The sequence below is a fragment of the Poecilia mexicana genome, unplaced genomic scaffold (assembly GCF_051168715.1).
Source record: "Poecilia mexicana isolate PSO_F unplaced genomic scaffold, ASM5116871v1 scaffold_2, whole genome shotgun sequence".
Classification (NCBI taxonomy): Eukaryota; Metazoa; Chordata; class Actinopteri; order Cyprinodontiformes; family Poeciliidae; genus Poecilia; species Poecilia mexicana.
In genome coordinates this window covers 33492555-33513018 of record NW_028263371.1, presented here as the reverse complement: position 1 = coordinate 33513018, position 20464 = coordinate 33492555, and the positions used below count along the sequence as shown (strand labels likewise).

Genomic DNA, 20464 nt, shown 5'->3' with positions numbered 1-20464 from the left:
CTCCAAACACCAACTTGTACTACAGTATCCATGACATCATTGCCCATATATGGAAGACATCCAAGATATATGACGAAAACTGTAGAAGTTTAGAATGTAGAAGTTACATTCTAAGATGGTCACAGAATGAGGTGGATGTCCAGGAACAAAATAACTGACAGATGTTTTGTTGGTGGCTTTGTTTTTATTATTTTACCCATAAAAAGTAAATTAAACCATTTTTATATATCCATCTTTATGTTAATAACTTTCATGACAAAAATGTAAAACAATGACCTGCATTTCAATTTAATACATAACTTTTAAAATATGCAAAAGTTTAAAAAAATTTGATTTAGATCTGTACTTTTAAATATGAAGGTTCAAGTACTAAGCATGCACTACGGATGGAAACACTAAATATGTAATTTAAGAAAGAAAAATGTCTGCAGGTCTCAAGCCGCCAGAGCATCTTTGCAATGTGGAGGAATGGAAAATGGAGAGAATTTTGAATATGTAGCTGAAAGAGCTATTATGGCAATAAGGACAGGAATCTTTGAGGAATTCTTCAGAGACCATGCAGAAACAATGCCACAAAGACATTTCTGAATGACCAATAAGTGCGATTGGTATAAAGGTGGGTTATGGTTGCTGTTTTTCAAACAGAACAACTCTCTTCTGCTGATAACAAAATGCTCTCAGGATTATATTAAAACTAGAATAGGTTTTAAAAAAACCAGGAAGACAGTACAGCCAAAACACTGTCACCATGCATCTACACCTCTCCCGGCCGAACAGCTGGGTGCGCAGACACCTCCTTCCCCCTGCTGCTTTGACAAGGTTGTTGTGTGCTGATAGCGGGCAACTAACTTCTGCAACCTCTCAGCTTCTAAATCCAAAGTGGGTAAGGCAGACTTAGCCGTTATACGCAGAAGACGCACCACTCAGTGTTTCTTAGCCAGTAGGTAATATTGCTTTCTATAGGCTCCTATTAGCTCTAGAGTCCCCTGAAAGTGTCCTTCTCTTTGTGACCCTTTAACACATTGCAAATAGCTGTAGCATACTCCCTGACCCGAGGACCCTCTCTACAGTGGTTAAAGGATCCATGTTGAGGGGCCACATTGATAATCAACCGGTTTGTTTTGTAGTATGGCACAGCAAGGCAGCAGCAATGCCCTTGTGGCTATTTGCATGTGTTCCAGAAGCTCTTAAACTGTTTGATCCCTCAGTACAAGTGAGAAATTTAGGCTTTCATCCCTAGATCTGCTGTAAGCCTGAAACATGACACATTCTGTCACTTGTTGCATTTTGCATGACTAGCGGCAAACTTCTTGAACTCTATGGTTATTTTTTGAAATTGCCAAGTAAATCTTGCATCGCCATCCACTCCTGCCTGCTGCTTCTGACAAGCGACCTTCTTGGACAGGTCGAGCCCACTGCCACAGCGCTATCGTCTCCTGATGGGTAGACGTGCCACTCAGCATCAGCCTCTCTCACATGTAGTCAGGCAGCCTTGAAGAGCCTGACAAGATAAACCCAAGATAGATCAAACGACCAAAAGAAGACTTCACTGCTTCTGTTTTCTGCAGAGAGACACGCTGATGCATGATTACTTTGGTTCTGCGCAGAAAAAGCAGGAGTAAACACATAAAACAACAGGTGGGCTTGAAAGACAGATGGACACGCAGCAGAGATGCGACTGCATTGTGTGCACAGGCTCACCTACATGCATCTGCATGCAGACGTAAGGAAACCTTTCTGGTTTTGGGTAGTCAAGCATGTGCCGTAACTGTAGCTCACGTGTCGCCGGCGTTCTTCTATAAATGGCCCAGATTTTATTTAGATGTTCAAGAGAGGAGAGAGAGAGTGAATTCTCAAATAGGGTTGCGATGGCAACAAGCACGTTCAATGGGGGCGAGGCGGGGATTATGAGGAGCAGGGGGGGTGAGGGGGGATTTGGGTTGGGGTGGAGGCATGATAATGTTGGTGTCTGCAATCGTATTCCTTCAAAATAAGAGAAGATAAATCCAAGAGCCGCGTTTTGTGATTTCACTCCACATTGAGAAAATTGAGGAAACTAGAGAAGCCAATAAATCTGCTGATCTCCTGCTCCCACTTCTTCCCTTCCTCTTTATCACATCGACTTGCTTCCTTCACCATCCATCAACCTCATTCTCTCCCTTCCGTCTGTTTCCCTCCGCATCCCTCCATCCTTTTGTCTGCAGATTCTTCTTGCCCGTCTTGCAGCAGCTCCCTTTCCAGTGAGGGAGAGAAATCTGATTGGCTGCTGGGAATATTCCATCTTCCACAAATGGAAATCTGAACGGTTTTGAGGGATAATCATCGTAATGGCTCAAGTGTTTTCCCCTCAAGTATGTGTGAACAGTGAGGCCAACCATCTGCTGGCAGGTTGGCATGATGATGGAATACTATCTGTGTAGGTGAAGAGGAGGAGAGGGGCATTCATAATGAGCATGGTAAACACACAGGAGATGGCCAACAGCGGGCTCACTTCATTTTCACTCAGGGGCCTCTTTGCATTCGCGGTCAAATGAGCAATCCATTACAAAGACTATTGTGGCACACTGGCCCTTCAGATAATGGACACAAACAGACACAATCTCTCTGCCGACAGGCTGTGGAGGAGAAAGATAAATGGACAAAAGAACATTTTGAACACATTTATGAAAATAATCTGTTCCAGACTCAAATATGCAAACTTTGAAACTTTTAAATAATAAATATGGACAGATGGATAAATCGATGAATTGATGGATGGATGGATGGATGGATGGATGGATGGATGGATGGATGGATGGATGGAACAAAAAGACGAGTGACTTCAGAGAAAATGTTAAGGACACGTTTTATTGGAACAACAAATAAATTAAGAGACTCTTAATTTATCCATGCTTTTTCTCTTTGTGCTTCTTGGCTGTGGCGTTTCAAACAAATATGTAACATGGCAGCAAATAAATGATGAAATATGAGTTTTCTTTTTCTTCTGGCCTGACTCAGTAGTATGTCTCCTGCTCCACCCAACCTACAAATAGAGTAAACACAATTAACTAAACTTTGTTTGGCCTTCAAATCATACAAGTTTTACAGTCAGAGGCTGACCAACAGGGCCAGCCTAAAATCCTTGATGTGGGATCTCAGTAAGTTAAACCTTACTAGGAAGAAAAATGTATCCTAAATTAGAGACAATGCAGTCAGACTTTTAAGATGACGATATCCTTGAGGGACAGGAGACACTGTGGCCTTTTTCACGATACAGCAAGTAAAATATTGATCATTATTTAGAAAGGACATCACTAGATGGGTCTGACCTCATCTAGATACATAATGGAAAAGAGGAAGACATTTATATAAAGATTAGAATATGCCCTAAGTTCACATTTTATCCTAATTTGTTGATTAGGTTTTAATGATTTGTGTGTATGTGAGAGCAACAACTGCTCCATCATATACAAAGATGCTTCAAAATAATATAAACATTCAAATCGGTATAACTTTTCCAAATTCAGACATGCCGTAATGACAAATCTCAGGTTGATTTCTTTACAGTACCATTCATAGGCAAAATTACTGCATTCCAATGGAGAACAAGTGACTAGTTAAAGGAACCCCAAGTCGTTAACCTAGTAATGCAAAGCTATTGGGACACAGGGCCAGAGGCGGGGTGGGGGGCAGGATCAGGGGTGGACATATTTGTATGGATGGGGCTTGGAACCCGCTGATAACTGCTTGTATTTCTAGTTTCTTTTGACTTTTTGTGATAGATCCAAACAATAAATCCTATTAGATCCTATACTTTTCCTCAGCATGGATAGGAAGCTGGTCAGAGCGTCCTATCCAGCTCAGGATAGGACTTTGTACACAGTTCAAAGTCTGTACTGTGTAATCACCCCTTCTACTCTGAAATCCTGAAATAAAATTGAGTATAGCCTTCTGAAGAAAACAATTGCAAAAGAAAACACACTGGTAGGATAAAAGGAACATGGAACTTTTTGGCTATATATGGTGGAAGTGTCATGCTGTGGGGATGCGTCTCTTCAGCAGAAACAGGAAAGATTGTTAAAGCTAAAGGTCCTGCAGGAGTAAACAGCCACAGCTGCAGCAGGATGCTCCGTCAGCTGGACTTATTTTGATGTGCTGATGTGAGAGGCCAGCGGCGCACAGTGATCAAGAGCCGTGGGGCTCAGATATAGCGCCTCTGTCAAACAAGCAAAGAAAGTAGTAAAAGAAGCAACTGAATCAGAACCAGGCCCTGCATACAGTCCCTACTGAGCCTTGTGAATGGGAGAGGGCACTAACAATGGCCGGGTTGAGGGTTCAACTCCCACAGGGGGCTGCCGCCATCTGCTGCAGTTTACTTGTGTGTTTGCCATTATGGCTGCAATATTAGACACAACTAGAGCCAGGACTAGAAGGTAGCCAGTTTCTCCTCATACTGAGGGTTTGTGTAAGTATGAAAACTAAAAGTCTTACCTCCTGGGTTGCGTCTGAGGATATATCTTCTAACTTCATCATAGAGGAAGATGAGGAAAGAGTATGGGAAGGCACAGAACCACCAAGCAGGCCTGAGGTATTACAGACAGAGAGAGAAAATTAAAACCAGAATGTGACAAAAAACAATAAAGCACAGATCAGAGTTTGTTCCAGCACAAAGATAAGAGGAAGGAAGAAAGATGCTAAATAACATGAAGGAGTCATGAGTTATTGAGCCTGATGTGTTCTCCCTGCTTTCTGTTTTTCCTCAAAGAATCTCATTAGAACTAAAGCTCTTCATCCTGCCTCAGAAGTGGAAATTACTGGAGCCAAGACATAATAGTCACTACTCTTAGTTAAAATCCAGCCCTGGAAAATAAGCATGGATTTTTCCATTAATCACTAAAAACAGCATTATTAGTGATTACACTTCATAACAAATTGCAATTAAGAACAGGGAAATGGATGAAGCCATAAATGCAGAAGAATGTTTGATTGAAACAAAGTGTGGGTGTGTGTTTTACTCACTTAAGAGGGTACATTCTGAGGGCCACATCCATGCCTGGACAGTATGAGAGGAAAGCAGCCAGAGCTGTCTCCTCAAAGAGTCCGAAGATCAGGATGCGGTTCCTGTTGGGAAAAAAACAGCATATCCAAAGGTTTTATTCCATTTTTAAGTTTTAAAAGAATCAGTTTCTGGTCTTTGGTATGACCTGAGGATAATTATTAAATGTCTAAAATATTCCAGCTAAAGCTGTTACATACCTGATAATGAAGTCAAATATGTTACTTTTAAAATAAGAAATAAATTTAATCCAATGGTGATAACTGCTAACTTAGCTGCGCTAACCCTGAAGCACTCTACCAGCATGGCATTTGGAGAAGCTAATGCTACATCAGTAAACCAATACTGTAATTAGGGGAAGCTAATGGTAAAGCACTAAATTGCACACCCACCTCAAGGAGAATGAGAGGAAGCTCTCAAAACAATTTTTATCTAAATTTTTCCATGGATTTCTTTAATTAAAACATCTGGTAGTTTGTCCATGTAATTGCTTAATCTTTTGCATACCACAATTGTTTATTTGTTGTCTACTAGTCATTTGCACAATACAGTAAATTAAGGCATTATAAATTAGGAAAAATTAACTTACAGTAAGCTCAGTACGCTTAACATTTTTAAATTTAGTAAAAGCTTCGCTATTAGCGTATTAACGCATCTGTAGAAGTGTACCCATCAGTGCTGTAATCTCTGTTTTGTCTTTTTTTTAGTTGTAAAAAAATACCAACACACTTTTATAACATCTACGCAGTAAAACAAACACCTAGCATGTCATTTGTACAGTATTGTGTTCCCCTGACAATGACTATAACAGTAAGTAGTTATAGAGGTAAAACAACAAAGGGCCAAGAATGAGCCTTGTGGGATCCCTCGAGTAATACAGAAACAAAGCCTAAGCATGATTTTCATAAATATTTTTAATAAAATCCTGCTTTTAATAATGATTTAACAGCATCATTATTAAAATGAGACTAAACACATAGACACTATGTGTTTAGAGACTATGTGTTTAGTCTCTGGATTTCAGTGGCTTTAGTCTTAAGTAGAAGCAAAATCTACGTACTTCATTCCTTGCTGCACAATAGAGTTCCTCCTGGTTTTACAGATGATCAGATCGGCCCACTGGACGATCACAATACTGGTGAAGAAAGCTGTGTGGCAGGTGAATTCAACGATCTTTCTTCTCTCGTATGTCTGGAACACAAAAAAGAAGGAAAAAATGAATGTGAGCTCAAACCATGGCTGTTCAGAAAAACTTGATCAAGGAGACTGACCCATTGCTGTCCATAGCTGTCTTCCAGGTCATTTACAAATTTGTCATCCCAGAGGACTCTGATTCCAAGCAGGTCCATGGGGAGGAAGCCATTTTCAGCCAAGATCACAAAGTATGTAAAGAACCCAGCTGTGGCCTGCATCATACCTAATGAGAAGGAAAACAGCTATTAAAATTACGCCTTCAGTAGATAAAGATTCACAAATATGTCAAGGTGACTCAGGTTATTACCAATTTGTCCATAGGCCATGCTAATAAGCCTCTCGTTCACCAGTTTGTCTGTTTTGGGGTTTCGGGGCTGTCTCTTCATGATGTCGCTCTCAGCTGCTTCATAAGCCAGGGAGATGGCAGGAACCTGGAAGAGACAGAGAAACTTGTAGCTTCTAAAACAGTTATCTTGATCTCATCAAACCTACAAAGTTCCTAAAGAACACACCATGTCTGTTCCCAGGTCGATACAGAGGATGGTGACGGTGCCCAGAGGCAGAGGGATGTTGGCGATGATGAAGAGGAGGAAGGGTGAGATCTCAGGGATGTTACTGGTCAGAGTGTAGGCGATGGATTTCTTCAGGTTGTCAAAGATCAGACGGCCTGACCAACCAACATCCTGGTTAATATTCTCAGGCAGGAACAAGCAAAACCTAACTTTACATGTTTTCGCTCATCTTACCCTCTTCCACTCCGGTAACGATGGAAGCAAAGTTGTCATCCAGCAGGATCATGTCGGCTGCCTGCTTGGACACGTCGGAACCAGCAATTCCCATGGCGACGCCAATGTCGGCTTTCTTCAGAGCTGGAGAGTCGTTGACGCCATCACCTGTCACAGCCACGATGGCTCCCTGTAGAGGAAGCAGAGACCCGTGAAAACATGCCCAACCATCCGTGATGATATCTCCGTCACCTCTGGCCCGTTGATGCTCACCTGCCTCTGGCAACCCTCAACAATGATCAGCTTCTGCTGGGGCGATGTTCTGGCAAAGACAATTTCTGCGTGGTGCTTCAAGATCTCGTCAAGCTGTTCTGTCGTCAAGTCTTTGAGCTCACCACCGTGAACAACGCAAGCTTTGGCATCCCTGTTGGAGAAATCACGACCAGATTTAGCTGATTTCTTAGATTTAAAACTCAAAGTTCAAAGATCTGTTGAACATTGGAAAAGTGCATTCAACTTCCACTGTTGGTCTCTCAAGCTAAAGTTGCTGACAAAGTAGCAAAACAGCAAGCTCAGAGTCACACTCAGATTTATTTGGCTTACAGTGAATTAATTGTAAAAGCCTTTTTGGCTAAGTGCTTCGTGCGGCTTTGATAGCCAGCAGTGCTAAACTTGATGATTATTATTGCTGATTTTAGAGCTGCAAGTGGAATATTGATTAATAATATTAACTGACCTGGGGTTGACTTCTGAAATTGGAACGTTCAGGCGGGCGGCAATGTCCTCAACAGTCTCATTGCCTTCAGAGATGATACCAACACCTTTAGCGATGGCCTTGGCTGTGATTGGATGGTCACCTGTCACCATGATTACCTGAAAGGAAGGAGATTGAAGGAAAAGTTGAAGCTATATCTCTTTTTCCAACCTGAGTCAAAAAAGAGAACTTAAAGCACCTTGATTCCTGCACTCCTGCATTTGCCCACAGCGTCTGGCACAGCGGCACGTGGTGGGTCGATCATGGCCATGAGGCCGATGAAGCACAGGTTCTCAGTCGGGAAGTTCACTTCATCAGTATCAAAAGCAAATCCATCTGGGAACTGGTCGTCAGGCAGATGGAAGTGGCAGAAACCTGAAGAAAACAAAAACGTTCATACGGACGCGCAGCTCTCTCCTCGTATTGTTTCAACAGAATCGATCTTTACCGAGAACTCTCTCTCCTAGACCTCCCAGCTCCACATAGGCGTTCTGGAAAGCGTCCTTCATCTCGTCGTCCAGAGGCTGCTCCTTGCCCTGCAGGACAATGGTGGAGCAGCGGTCCAGAATCCTCTCTGGGGCTCCCTTCATCACCAGTAGGTGCTTGGTTTCTCCTGGAGTCGCATTCTTGTGGATGGACAGCTGTTGGAGAAGAAAAAAGCTGAACCCAAGAGCCACCAATGTTTTATGCAAAAGCCTATAAAATAAAATGTTCAGAAACAGGATGATGACAATAAAAAGACAGAACCACTAGGAGGTGTAAGTAAACTTTATAAACTTAAATTTTTACACATTCTGTTATGCAGTACTAAGAAGCAGTATATTTCATTTGGCTCATAGACCAACACAAAATAAGGAATGGTGGATAGGAAGAAGGAAGGAAGGAACCAGAGCTACAGTGAAACAGGTATATCATTTATACGTGATGGATGGTTTACCTGGTATTTGTTAGTTGAGTTGAATGGAATCTCAGCGACCTTGGGGTACTTCTCTCTCATGTCCTTAACAGAACCGCAGCACAGCTCAATACACTTGAGCAAGGCAGCTTCTGAGGCGTCACCAGCCACATCTCTCTGAGAGTTAAAGTACAAGAACAAGACAAGAATGGTAAATTTGAAATACAGGGTGGGTCATAAGTAGGTCACATATGAGAATGTAAAATGTACATTTCTTTTATATTTCAGATACCCAAGAAGATGCGTTGACAAAAGAGCAAAGAATTGAAATTATACTGATGGCTGGCTCAGGAAGCAGTCGCATGGTTACACGAAACATTAACAGAAAACATGGAACGACCATCACACACAACACTGTGACAAAACTTATTTGCAAGTTTCAGAAAACTAGAAATGTTGCAGATCAACCACAAAGTGGTCCAAGGCGTGCAGCGATTGCACAGAGTCCCACAAATATAAAAATGGTTGTCCAATATAAAATGTTTATTTTTTCTATGTATGGAAACTTATGGCCCACCCTATATATCACTGATAAAAGTAGAATATCCTCAGGCACACTGGTATTCCTGGACTTTAGTAATAGTAAGTGCTTCCAATGACAATCTGTTGTCAAGTCTGGCTGCTCTACCAGTTTGTTGGATCCTAGAAGCCCCTTGCCAAGTCATAACTCTGTCATGGTTTCCACATTGTCATATTATTTCTGAAATGCTGAAAATGATAATTCAACAAAAGCCAATCAGGTTAACAACGAGACTCAGAGATGTCTATATGCTACACCAGCTCTTCACCTTGAGGATGGGAACGTTGTTCTGCTCAGCCAGGAATACGGCTCGGTTGCAAAGTCCAGCAATCCTGGCAAGAGACGCCCAGGTGGCCGAGCTCCGGTCAAACGAGGTGCCACTCTGGTTCTCGGTGGTGTCGGCTTCGTGGATCTGGTTGTCAAACCACATGTGGGCCACGGTCATCCTGTTCTGGGTCAGGGTGCCGGTCTTGTCAGAGCAGATGGTGGAGGTGGAGCCCAGAGTCTCCACAGCTTCCAGGTTCTTCACCAGGCAGTTCTTCTTGGCCATACGCTTGGCAGTCAGAGTCAGACACACCTGGAAACAAAAAGCAGATCGATCAAAACTGATGGAATATTCTTGAAGATTATTGGATAAGAGGACGAAGAGACTTCTAGACTCACAGTGACGGTAGCCAGGAGACCTTCTGGAACGTTGGCCACAATGATACCAATGAGGAAAATGACAGCCTCCAGCCATCCATAGCCAAGGATGAGGGAGAGGATGAAGAAAGACACACCCAGGAAGACAGCCACGCCGGTGATGATGTGGATGAAGTGCTCGATCTCAACGGCAATGGGAGTTTTTCCTCCCTCCAGACTGGAAGCCAAGGTGGCAATGCGACCCATAACGGTTCGGTCTCCAGTGTTGATGACAATTCCTCTGGCAGTTCCTGAACAACAAGAAGGAACATTACAGTTTCAGGATATTGCCCAGCTACTTTTCTTGAATGTCTCCAAACTGCACATCCCCCAAAATATCCCACCTACATTTATCGTGTTACATTTCTAAGGGCATGAGTACCTTCAACACAGTTGGTGGAGAAAAAAGCAATGTTCCTGGTCTCCAGTGGGTTGTCATTGGTGAATTCTGGGGATCGGGTCTGGGGTTCTGATTCACCAGTAAGAGAGGAGTTGTCCACCTGAAAAATAAAGGAAAAAATAAAGTTGTTTTTGCTATGCCATGTTATTGGGACAATTGAAAATTCCTGTATTATAAAAGCAGCTCAGGTATTTCTGTATATATAGAGAGTTTATGAACTTTTAATTGAAAATATAAGTCTCATCACCTCCTTGGGGAATAAAAAAGCATCACACAGAGTCCTAGGTCTTATAGCCACTGATCAAAATGGGAAAGTGATATGCCACTGAAATAGGGTAAATGTGGGTTGATCTTTGTGAATCAGGATATGACAGCGAGAAAACAGATACTTGCTCAAACTTGTCCATATTTACACTCCATGGAATATTGAACTAGCTTTTTAGACTACTTTAAATAAAATATGGTTGACCCTACAACAAAACTGTAAAACTTTTGTCAGACTGAAACCAAACAGAAAACCTGAGTTGAAACACTAGAGAGAACCTGGTACTGTGGGAGCCTGTCCACAGAGGCCTGGTCAACGATCCCTCTCTGTATGTCTGAACCTTTTAATTAGTTCTATAACCAGTTGAAGTGGTGTACATACACCAAGGTTGCCTATAATTCCACCAGTAATCTGCACGTAGACTGATGATACCAACCTTGCAGCCATGAGCAGAGATGATCCTGAGATCAGCAGGAATCCTGTCTCCACCCTTCACTTCCACCAAATCTCCGGCCACCACATCCTCAGCATTGATGCTCTTCTTCTCCCCGTCACGGACAACCAGGGCTTGCTATGACATAAAAGAAAGGTTTGAAGTAAGACCCTGAGTGTAAAGACAAGCAGCCACGTGACAGGCCTGTGGAAGCAGGAAGTCTCACCTGTGGGACCAGGTTCTTAAAGGACTCCATGATCTTGGAGCTCTTGGCTTCTTGGTAATAGGAGAAGCAACCAGTAATGATGACGACAGCAGACAGCACAATGCCCAAATACAACTGTAGGAGGACAGACAGGACTCTTCATTAAGTCTCTGGAGGACCAGGAAATGACTGTCAAGGACAGTAAGAGAAATCTTCTTACATTATCGTTTGCTGGTTCATCTTCTGCAGCAGCCTGAATACCATAAGCGAGGAAGCAGAGGATCGCCCCAATCCACAGCAGCATGGAGAAACCACCAAACAGCTGGACGAGAGACCCAAGACAACATTCAAACAACCATCTCTACCGCATGCAAACGCTAATCTAAAAATACATTTGCATCCATTTAAATTGTGCCAAGTCTGTTGTTAGTTCTCACCTGCTTGCAGAACTTCACCCATTCAGGTGTGGTTGGGGGAGGTGTTAGGGCATTTGGACCATCTCGGGCTAGAATCTCTTTTGCTCTGGAGGCGGAAAGACCCTAAACAGACATAGAGTGAAATTAGCATTTAAAGTCTCTATGGCAGATTGATATAAAGTATTCTGTGAAAAAGATGGTGGATTTAGATTCAGGTTTGACGAAAGTCACATTTAGCCTTGCGAGGTTAAGAAGTCTAACCAGACATTTCTCTAAGCAGATATAGTCAACCCAGTCAATAAGGACGGTGTTCCTGATGGATTGAGTCTTTGCTTTGAGGAAAACTCACACAGACCAAGTTTTAACAAATGATCAGGCATTTAGCCTCTTTGGAGTTGTATATTGCACAATGAAGACCATAAAAAGTCTCCTGAAACCAAAAAGTAGCTGCAAAGATTCCCTTTTTTGTGCAATTCTACAATCCCACTGCAAAACAGGCTTTATCATTTGAATTAATAGACACTTTGGTAAATCTTCTGCCCATGCACCACATTGCTACTCTGCAGGATAATTATATGAAAGTCTGCTCTGGCACGGCAGTGTTTGTCTGCCTGGAGATTGTACTCTTGCCTTATCTACCTCTGTGAATCCTGATAAATCCTGTGTGAGGAGAGCTCACCCTTGATAGGTCCGTGCCATATTTTCTGTGAAGTTCATCCAATGTCAGTTTGTGATCATCCTATGGAGGGAGAAGAAGAAAAAAAAAACAAAGAAGAGAGAATGAGATTGACAGACATTGCGTCAAACAGGCTGAAATCCCTGTCATTTTAAAACCGCAGATATTATCTCCACTGAGGATTAAAGAATGTGTTGACGTGGCCTCCAGGGAACACAAAGATGACAAAACAGAATCGCCCATCTGATCTGGATTATGGATGCATGGGGGAACGTACAGTGATTTTTAAGATTAGTCAAAAAATTTGAGTAAAACTAGTGTGCAGAGGATTGTGAAACATGAACTGCAAGCAACCCAGCAGAACATTCAAATCACTTTGGCTTATATCTAGCAACTCATCCTCCATTTTAAACCAACCTGTGGAAAAAAGTTTCATGTGGCTGTGGTTTCTCTAATTGAAAAAGCAAAGTGTTTCTGCAAATGAACAGCCAGAGAGGCTGACACATTCATGTGCCCACACTGAGGTTTTTTTTGTTTAATAACGCCCACAGCGGGTGAAATAAAAAAATTCCTCCGATGTAACTTGGATGAACTGCAATCATATCTGACTTAAATCTTTCATCTCTGTTGTACTGTGAAACAAAAACCGGGTTTTGTTGTCTTCTTGAAACGCCCCGAGTCGAGATGCCCCCACAGCTTTCTGTGGTGTTACAATGACATCATACATGTGTCAATGGTGAAAATATTGACACATGTCACTGAAGTAACTGTAGGTGTGACTTACTTGGAACTATGGATGACAAGGTTTCAAGACTTTGTAATGGAGGTACAATAACAAAATGGGAGAAAATTCTTGCTCAGGATTTTCAGTTCCAAATTAGTCAACTGGTCTACAGTAACTTTCAACATAACATTTTCTTATGTTGAAAGGTGTGTTCCTCTATTTAGTGAATGTTCACTGTGCTAAGGGATCTCGCAGTATTTAAGGCGGCACAACATTTCTCATTGTAAATGAAGTCTCTTCCTCACAAAGAGCAGGTGCCATCAACATAGCAAAAGATTTCTTGTTTTATTATGTTGAAGTAAAAGGAAGTAGGTCTGAAGTTGCCATGTTGTATTACCAGAGCTGTCAGCAAATTCTCATCAGATTGGGGAGAACCCTTGGTTAGCATTTGAGGAATGCTAGGTGGTGTTGAGAAGAAAACGCCACTTTAAATCATGTATTTTCAGCTGCATTTTAGGTGCTTAGTAGAAAATATAAATACAAACAGAGTTTTAGGCAAGGTCTGAACAGATAGCTAGCGCCTTAAGAATACTGTTGACTGGCTATTACCACTGTCATTAGGTTGGAAGTAGGAATGCACAATATTATTGGCATGGTATCAGTGAATGTTGATTTTAGCTGTGAAATTTAATATCGGACATTCCATCAAAAATAATTCAGCAATATAAAAAGCGCTGTTGTTATATGACAAACCAGTGACAATGATGCCTGCAGCACAGCATAACATCATAAGAAACTGTTAAGTATTAATGCATAACTGATGTGCTTTTCACTTTCTGCTTGTGAACAGGTTGAGTTTAGTTTTGCAAAGATTTACAAATTTGTGTTGTCATCATCTTGTAGAACACATTTTTAATACAATTTTTCACATAAATCAACATCCCACAGAAGAAAATTTATTCATCTACTTTTTGCAAATGTTTCATGCCTGTCTTTATTTCAAAACCCAAAATGGAAATAAAATGGTTGTTCTTTACAAATGAGAGCACATTTCTTATAGTAGATGTTTATCAAAATTATAAGTTGTCTTTTTTAAAGAAAAAAGCTAATATCATATATACAGCTCCAAAATAAGTTGTATTTAACTGGAATGGAGGCAACAACCTCTGCACTAGCTGCCAATATGGCAATATGTAATACACAAACCTCTGCAGAGAAAGTGAGCAGTGACCATTCTTCCAGCCTTGACTGTTGTACTCTCATTAATAATTAGCTTTATGTTTAATCAACTCCCCCACATTATGACTTAACTTTGACTAAACAAAGGTAAGGCTGTTTTACTCCTCCATTCACTGGTTAAACAGTAGATTTCTCTGATTGACTCAATCACTAAAGTTTTAAACTGTTTATCGGCTACTGGATGACTCAGGTCCTCTCACATTCCCTAAAGAAGAAGAACAAGAGCATAATTGCACAGTTCTTCCCATCTCCATCATCATTTGGCATTATACTAAGCAAGCGTGCCAAATGTGCCATGGACAATATATTATCACATGCTTCAAAAGTAGAGCTGCTTTTTTTCCCCCTTCTCAACAGGCCAGCTGAGGACATCTCTCGCCTCGCCTTCTTTCATGTTTCGGCCTCGTTTTGATGTTATTTGGATGGCCGACCACAAGCTCTCAGATAAATCCTGGGTTGAAAATTCCTGCTGCTGTTTAAATAAATGAAGCCACTCTATTTTTAGCAATCAATCATTTCTGCTCAGACTTTGCCACATGTAGTCAAATCAAAGGCTGCAAAATGTTGCTATGGGAATAGCCCCCATTGTCTTTACTGGACTTTGATACCTCTAGCTAATTGTATGACTGCGCAATAATCATTAACATGTCAGCTGGATGTGCTTCTCCAGAGACCCGTCTGTGCTTTTACTGCTGCTCCATAAGCCGCCATTATTTAACCACGGACCAGATCTGAAGCTTTGGAATCACTAATACATGACGGTAAATCATTTAAAGCGTTTATTTGGACTAAAAGAATTTCTGCATCTCCAGGGGAACATTAAAGCTGGGGCATGGCGTTAATTGCAGTGAATGATATGCTAGATTGGAAAGATCAGAGGAGATTGGCGATAGCGTTGCTATGACATTAAGATGTCCTTCAGCTTGCGGCAGGACTTTGAGATCTAGTTAAGATGTTCAAAGGACGATAACCATTAATATGTCACCAAGATGAGAGTTTTATTACCTTATAATTCAGAATAATGCCTGCAGAAAGACACTGGGCAAGTATTAGTCTTGGACACTTCGTAAAATAGACAGAAATGACTGCGCCTTCCATTTAGATTTGGTTTAAAATTAAAATATGTCTAATTTTCAAACATAGTTGGGGTTAATCAAACTATCTAACCCAAAATGACCTTTAAAAACTGAACACATTGAATACATTAAGAGTCAAATATCAACTTATTTTTGTGGACAACCTTTGGCGTTTGAGTACATTTAGAAATGACTAACAATCTACTTTAATTAGTTGACTATTGATATCTAATATGTTTAGGTTTTATTAGTTGATTGAGAAAAAATTCTCATTCTCACAATCTGTTCAGATCACATGTTCCAAGCATTTTAATGCTGTGCAAGCATAAACCAGAATATCATCCAGTAGGAAACAGAAAAATATCATGGAACAGAAAAAAAATCACAACCAAATCAAACTAACTAAACGTACTATAAGACACGTAATATATCAAAGTATATTGATCATGAACTATGGTTTTCACTGAGATGATATTGATTTAAGTGTACTGAGCTTCAGTTTTTTATTTTTTATTTTTGCAAATTGTTCCAATCACTGGGTGAAACTAAATAAGATGAACTTGCCTGATGATGTACAAACTCTTGATCATTGTGGTGGTGAATTTATTAAATTGTGAGTATTGTTGGAAATCTTGAAGATAATGTTCATAATTAAGCAAACGAAGTGAGACATATTGAGGCAGAGTTAGGTGTCAGGTGGTCTGACTGTGACCGTTTCTCCTTGTGGTCTGACCTTGTGAAGGACATGACAGTCAGGTCTTTTTGGGCAAAATGCCTCTATTTCGCAAAACAATTTCCCTCTGCTCTTTAAAACGCCATCGTTCACTTTCAAAATGTATCATGATTTTGTGAAATTAATTACTCTCTCCTAAACTTTGACTTCCTCTTTGACCTTGGTGAAAGGACTTGAGGAAAAAAAGCTGACACCAGTAGAAACTGGCCAACCGTCCTCTGACCTATCCGCCCTTCTTAACCTTACTTTGTCCATGACTGGAAAGTAAGATTTTAAGCATGTGTTAGAGGCTGATTATAGCTGGAAACTCTTTAATAACATGTGACTGGATGTGTAGAAGTGTAAACAGCAATCTTTATGAAGCAAACAGACATCTCATGTGACTCTGTGAGGTTTGTGTCAACCGTAACGGTTCGTCCCTGTGACCGCTCGCTCTGACAGGCTCCACCAGCAGAAAAGTTGGGGTACTCACCAGATCCACTTCTTTCTTCAGCTCGTCCATATCCTTCTTTTGTTTCCCCTTCTTTTTCTTCTTTTCATTATGTTCCGACGTTGCGGCCGGCTTGTAATCATCCTTACCTTTCTGGATTGGAGAAAGTGAGACAAAAACAAGTCCCAGAATAAGACCGAGCACATGTGGGAAGACAGCTCTGAGGCTCTGGCTTGGTTTTTCACGAGGAAGCACAGAAAGTATTCCTCTTTGCTGTGCAAACAAGCTTGTGTGTTAATCATTAACTTGCCACAAAAAAAGAAGCAGATTACAAAATGACCTCACAATCCAAAAGTTTTCTAACACACGCACCAGATGAGAAGAGGAGGAAAAGTTGGAATACTCACTCCAAGCCCCATGATTGCAGAGTAGCTCTGAGAGCAGTCAATCCAATTCTCGTTTTCAAAACTTCCCCACTCCGCCTCTTTCCGTTTCCCACACCGCTACTCTCAGCCCTGCTGTCTTCTTCACTCCCAGAGCAGAGAAGATGGTCTGCTTGGCGTTAGCATACCTTTATATCTGCAGCTGGAGCCCTACCTGCCCTGTAGGGGGAGGAGCTTTGGGGGGATGGGAGGCAAAACTCGACAGGTGAGTTGCAGAGAGAAACAGGGAGGTAGGGGGTGGGGGAGTGGATTCAACTCAAACGTATGTTAGCAAAGGGGAGGGGTGAATATTTCTCAACTTCCCTGTTCTGTTCTCACGGCTTCCCTCTTTTTGCCATGCTATAATTACTCTCTGCTCTTTCTCTAATTAAATTACACTTTTCATGAAGTTGCTTCACAGTTTTCCCCCCACAGCCGCAGAAAAACCGGCGCAGCCGTCTGTGCAAGTCCGTCTACTCTGCAGACAGGAACAATCAGGGGAAAGAAACACACAAACACAAAAAATGGGAGTCAAGAAAAAAACAGCAGCAAGACATGTGAAAGTCCACCTCAGGAGGTGACTGACTAATGCATTTTATAGACTAAAAGGCTTTCTCCCAAAACACTGAAGATAGAAAAGAAACATAGGTTAAGATAAACTGTTGCACACAGCAGAGATAACATGAGGAATGCAGAGGGAGTAATCCACAGAACGGTTCACTCTGCCTCTCTAAGGTCAGTGTGTCTTGTTGGGGAGAGGACACACACACGCACACACACGCACGCACGCACGCACGCACGCACGCACGCATGCACGCACGCACGCACGCACGCACGCACGCACACACACGCACGCACACACAGCTAGGAAAATCTCTATTTGCTTGAGGATTTCTTTATTTTAATCATAAATTAAAGCATAAAAGTGTATCATTTCAGCTGTCAGAGGCCTCGCCTTTTCACTCCAAGCAATAAACCTTAAAGTTTAACAGAGCAGGTTTCAGTGCCCTTGAACAGGTTGAAAGGTCAATCAGCTTCCAATCAGATTGGAGACATTGCATGATTTGTGAATGCAACAAGGAAAACGCTTCAAATTTGTTTCCGATGAAGCTCAAGTGAAGGCAGGATGTCATTGCACGTGTCCCAGCTGACACCGGTGACCTTGAAGGTATGCTCTCTTCCTGTTCGCTGAAACTGGCGAGGCAGGAGAGTTACCCTTGATGGTAGCGCGGCAGAGGACACTGGAGTGTTTTGGAGTAAACTTCTGAACTGTTTGTACTCATTCAGCTATGCAGGGGGGTGGAGAGAAAGGAGGAGTCGGGGGAGGGTGAAAAAAATGCTGAGGGAGATGGAGCGAATAAAGGAAATGTAGTGAAATGGTCAGATGATGGGGAGAAACAACTGCAACAGAAGTGTGAAGGTAAAGACTGGGGCTTGATGTGCTTTTTATCCCTCTGACCAAAAAAATATTTCATATTTGGACACAAATATGTAAAATATTAAGTCTCATGATAGATTCTGAATTGGACGTAGGTATGGATACTTACTGGTTCATTATAACCCATGTACCCATGTTGACTGCAAATTTTTCAATGGAATGTAACTCCTAATTATATACAAAAATATTCCAAAGAAATGCAGCGTGGGAATCTCAAATACTGAGGCACAGTGCTACTTGACATGCTATTGGCTACCGTTGACAAAGCAGCCAATCTAGGAGTGCCATTCATTTCATTAGTACTGATTGGCTGAAACCCTATAGACTGTAGATGTTAGCTTCTGTGGTAGAGCTGAGATGGTTTCTACAGAGTGTATTAATGCATATTGATGATAGTGTGCTCAGGGCAATGTGTGATGTTAGGCTTTTAACCTCCTACATAGTTTATAACCAAATTTAAATGCTTTCTTTCCACAAAGGTTTTGGTTATGACAATCTTCCACAAAGTGTGTGGCTGTAACTTGGCAAAACGTGAAACATTTCCATGGTGCAAACACTATTGCTGGCACCCTATGCTTTGCAGCATAATGCTCAGAGTCTGCACACCTCAACTAGCAGTTGTATAATTGTTAAAGAATTCCTGTTTACACTTTCGTTTGTTGTATTCATTCCAGAGAACGGTTGAAGTCTTTGGAAATTTGGCCTCCCACGCAGTTGGAGCATTTTACGCAATCAATCAAACCAAAAGAGCAAATTATGATTGAGCCTAAGTGGCTCCCTTGGAGCTTTCATGCGGCTTACAAGGGTTTAAGTTCTATAATGAAGGTGGTATAGCTACTTGTTTGACCCAAAACAGAGTTCTGCTGTATATAAACAACATAGGAGCAACGTGGTCTTTGCAATGTCACAGTAGAAGCCGGAACAAGGAGTCATACTAGTTTTGTTAGGGGAAACATTACGAGCTAGCGACATGGCGCTGGTGTCACTTCACTGGCATGAGCGTGAAAGATTGAACACCAGAACAGCAGCTACAACAGAAACCTGTTAATCTCCAATGGACATTTGTCATATTTCACTGAAATATTCCATGCCAAAACTGCCATGCCATTGTCTCTGATTGAGTCAGTACGTCCTTTCAAACAGTAACATCTGAAGTTTCCATCACTTTTTAAACAAGTCCATAAAAAAGGTACATTGTAAATGTTTCACCACCTGGTAGGCTGGTCTTGTTGTCCTCTAACTGTCATGAACTTTAGACCCAGAGTGACGCCCGAGGCATTTAAATGTTTCATAATCAAACCGAAGGAGAAGAGTCACAAAAGTCATCTTCTTTAAAGCCAATCATTCTCTCAAAAGCCATAATATAATTCCATGAGCAGCCTGATTCTGATAAGCTGTGTGGTAAACAAATGATAATAGAAAAGTTTGAAGATACAAATATTATTAGCTGTTTGACAAATTATTAATTTAATGCTCAGCCATAATAACATGGCACCTAATCATTATGCTGGTCAACTGCTTGGTCACACATGGGAAGACATCCCATTCCTCAACCAGCATGCGCCAAAAATTTAATGATGACCAGCCTTTTTTCTCCAGAAAGCTTTTTTCTCCCACACCATAATACTGTCACCACCAAAAGCTAGATGGCAGAGGTAGAAAGGATTTCACAAGCTTTTAATTAGCATGACCAGATAGGGATTCACCTCACACATGTAGCACCATTTAAAAGGGAATAAACTTTATAACAGCATATTGCATCATCCTGAGCAACTGAATCACTTTGCTATATGGGCAGATGCCCAGGGTAGCATTAGAAAGGGGACGAAAATGAACAAAATAAAAAGTTCTCTGTTGGTTTCCTGCTTATGTAGAGTCAATACAGAGTTGCTGCCCACTACTTACCATTTAGAATAGGGAGACTATTTGTCATGCTTTGTGCCTGACTTTAAATTGGTGATTTTCTGCTCTGTGATTGGTTGTGTAGGTGACAGAATAAAAGTCCTACCACTACCAGAACCATCTCTGGTTCATGTTACTGGAAAACGGGTAGCAGTCATACCATGAAATGAAATGCAGGTCACATAAAACAGAAAGACGATTAACAAAAAAATCAAACAAAAAACAGAGATGCAGAAGAAGA

The 20464-nt window shown here is 41.4% G+C and overlaps 1 protein-coding gene across 1 annotated transcript; it reads right to left on the bottom strand.

Annotated features, from left to right (window-relative positions):
* Nucleotides 1-2828: 2828 nt before the first annotated feature.
* Nucleotides 2829-17064, bottom strand: LOC106919873 (sodium/potassium-transporting ATPase subunit alpha-1). Its single transcript, XM_014990533.2, has 23 exons — nucleotides 16869-17064; nucleotides 16504-16614; nucleotides 12263-12322; nucleotides 11605-11706; nucleotides 11388-11489; nucleotides 11189-11302; nucleotides 10966-11100; nucleotides 10247-10364; nucleotides 9847-10115; nucleotides 9452-9760; nucleotides 8646-8780; nucleotides 8157-8349; nucleotides 7908-8083; nucleotides 7691-7827; nucleotides 7228-7378; nucleotides 6976-7144; nucleotides 6742-6896; nucleotides 6537-6660; nucleotides 6307-6452; nucleotides 6096-6226; nucleotides 4999-5100; nucleotides 4471-4562; nucleotides 2829-3022 (listed from the first exon to the last, which is right to left on the bottom strand). Exons 1-23 carry the CDS (start codon nucleotides 16878-16880, stop codon nucleotides 2994-2996), a joined length of 3072 nt encoding a protein of 1023 aa, XP_014846019.2. The 5' UTR covers nucleotides 16881-17064; the 3' UTR covers nucleotides 2829-2993.
* Nucleotides 17065-20464: the final 3400 nt, after the last annotated feature.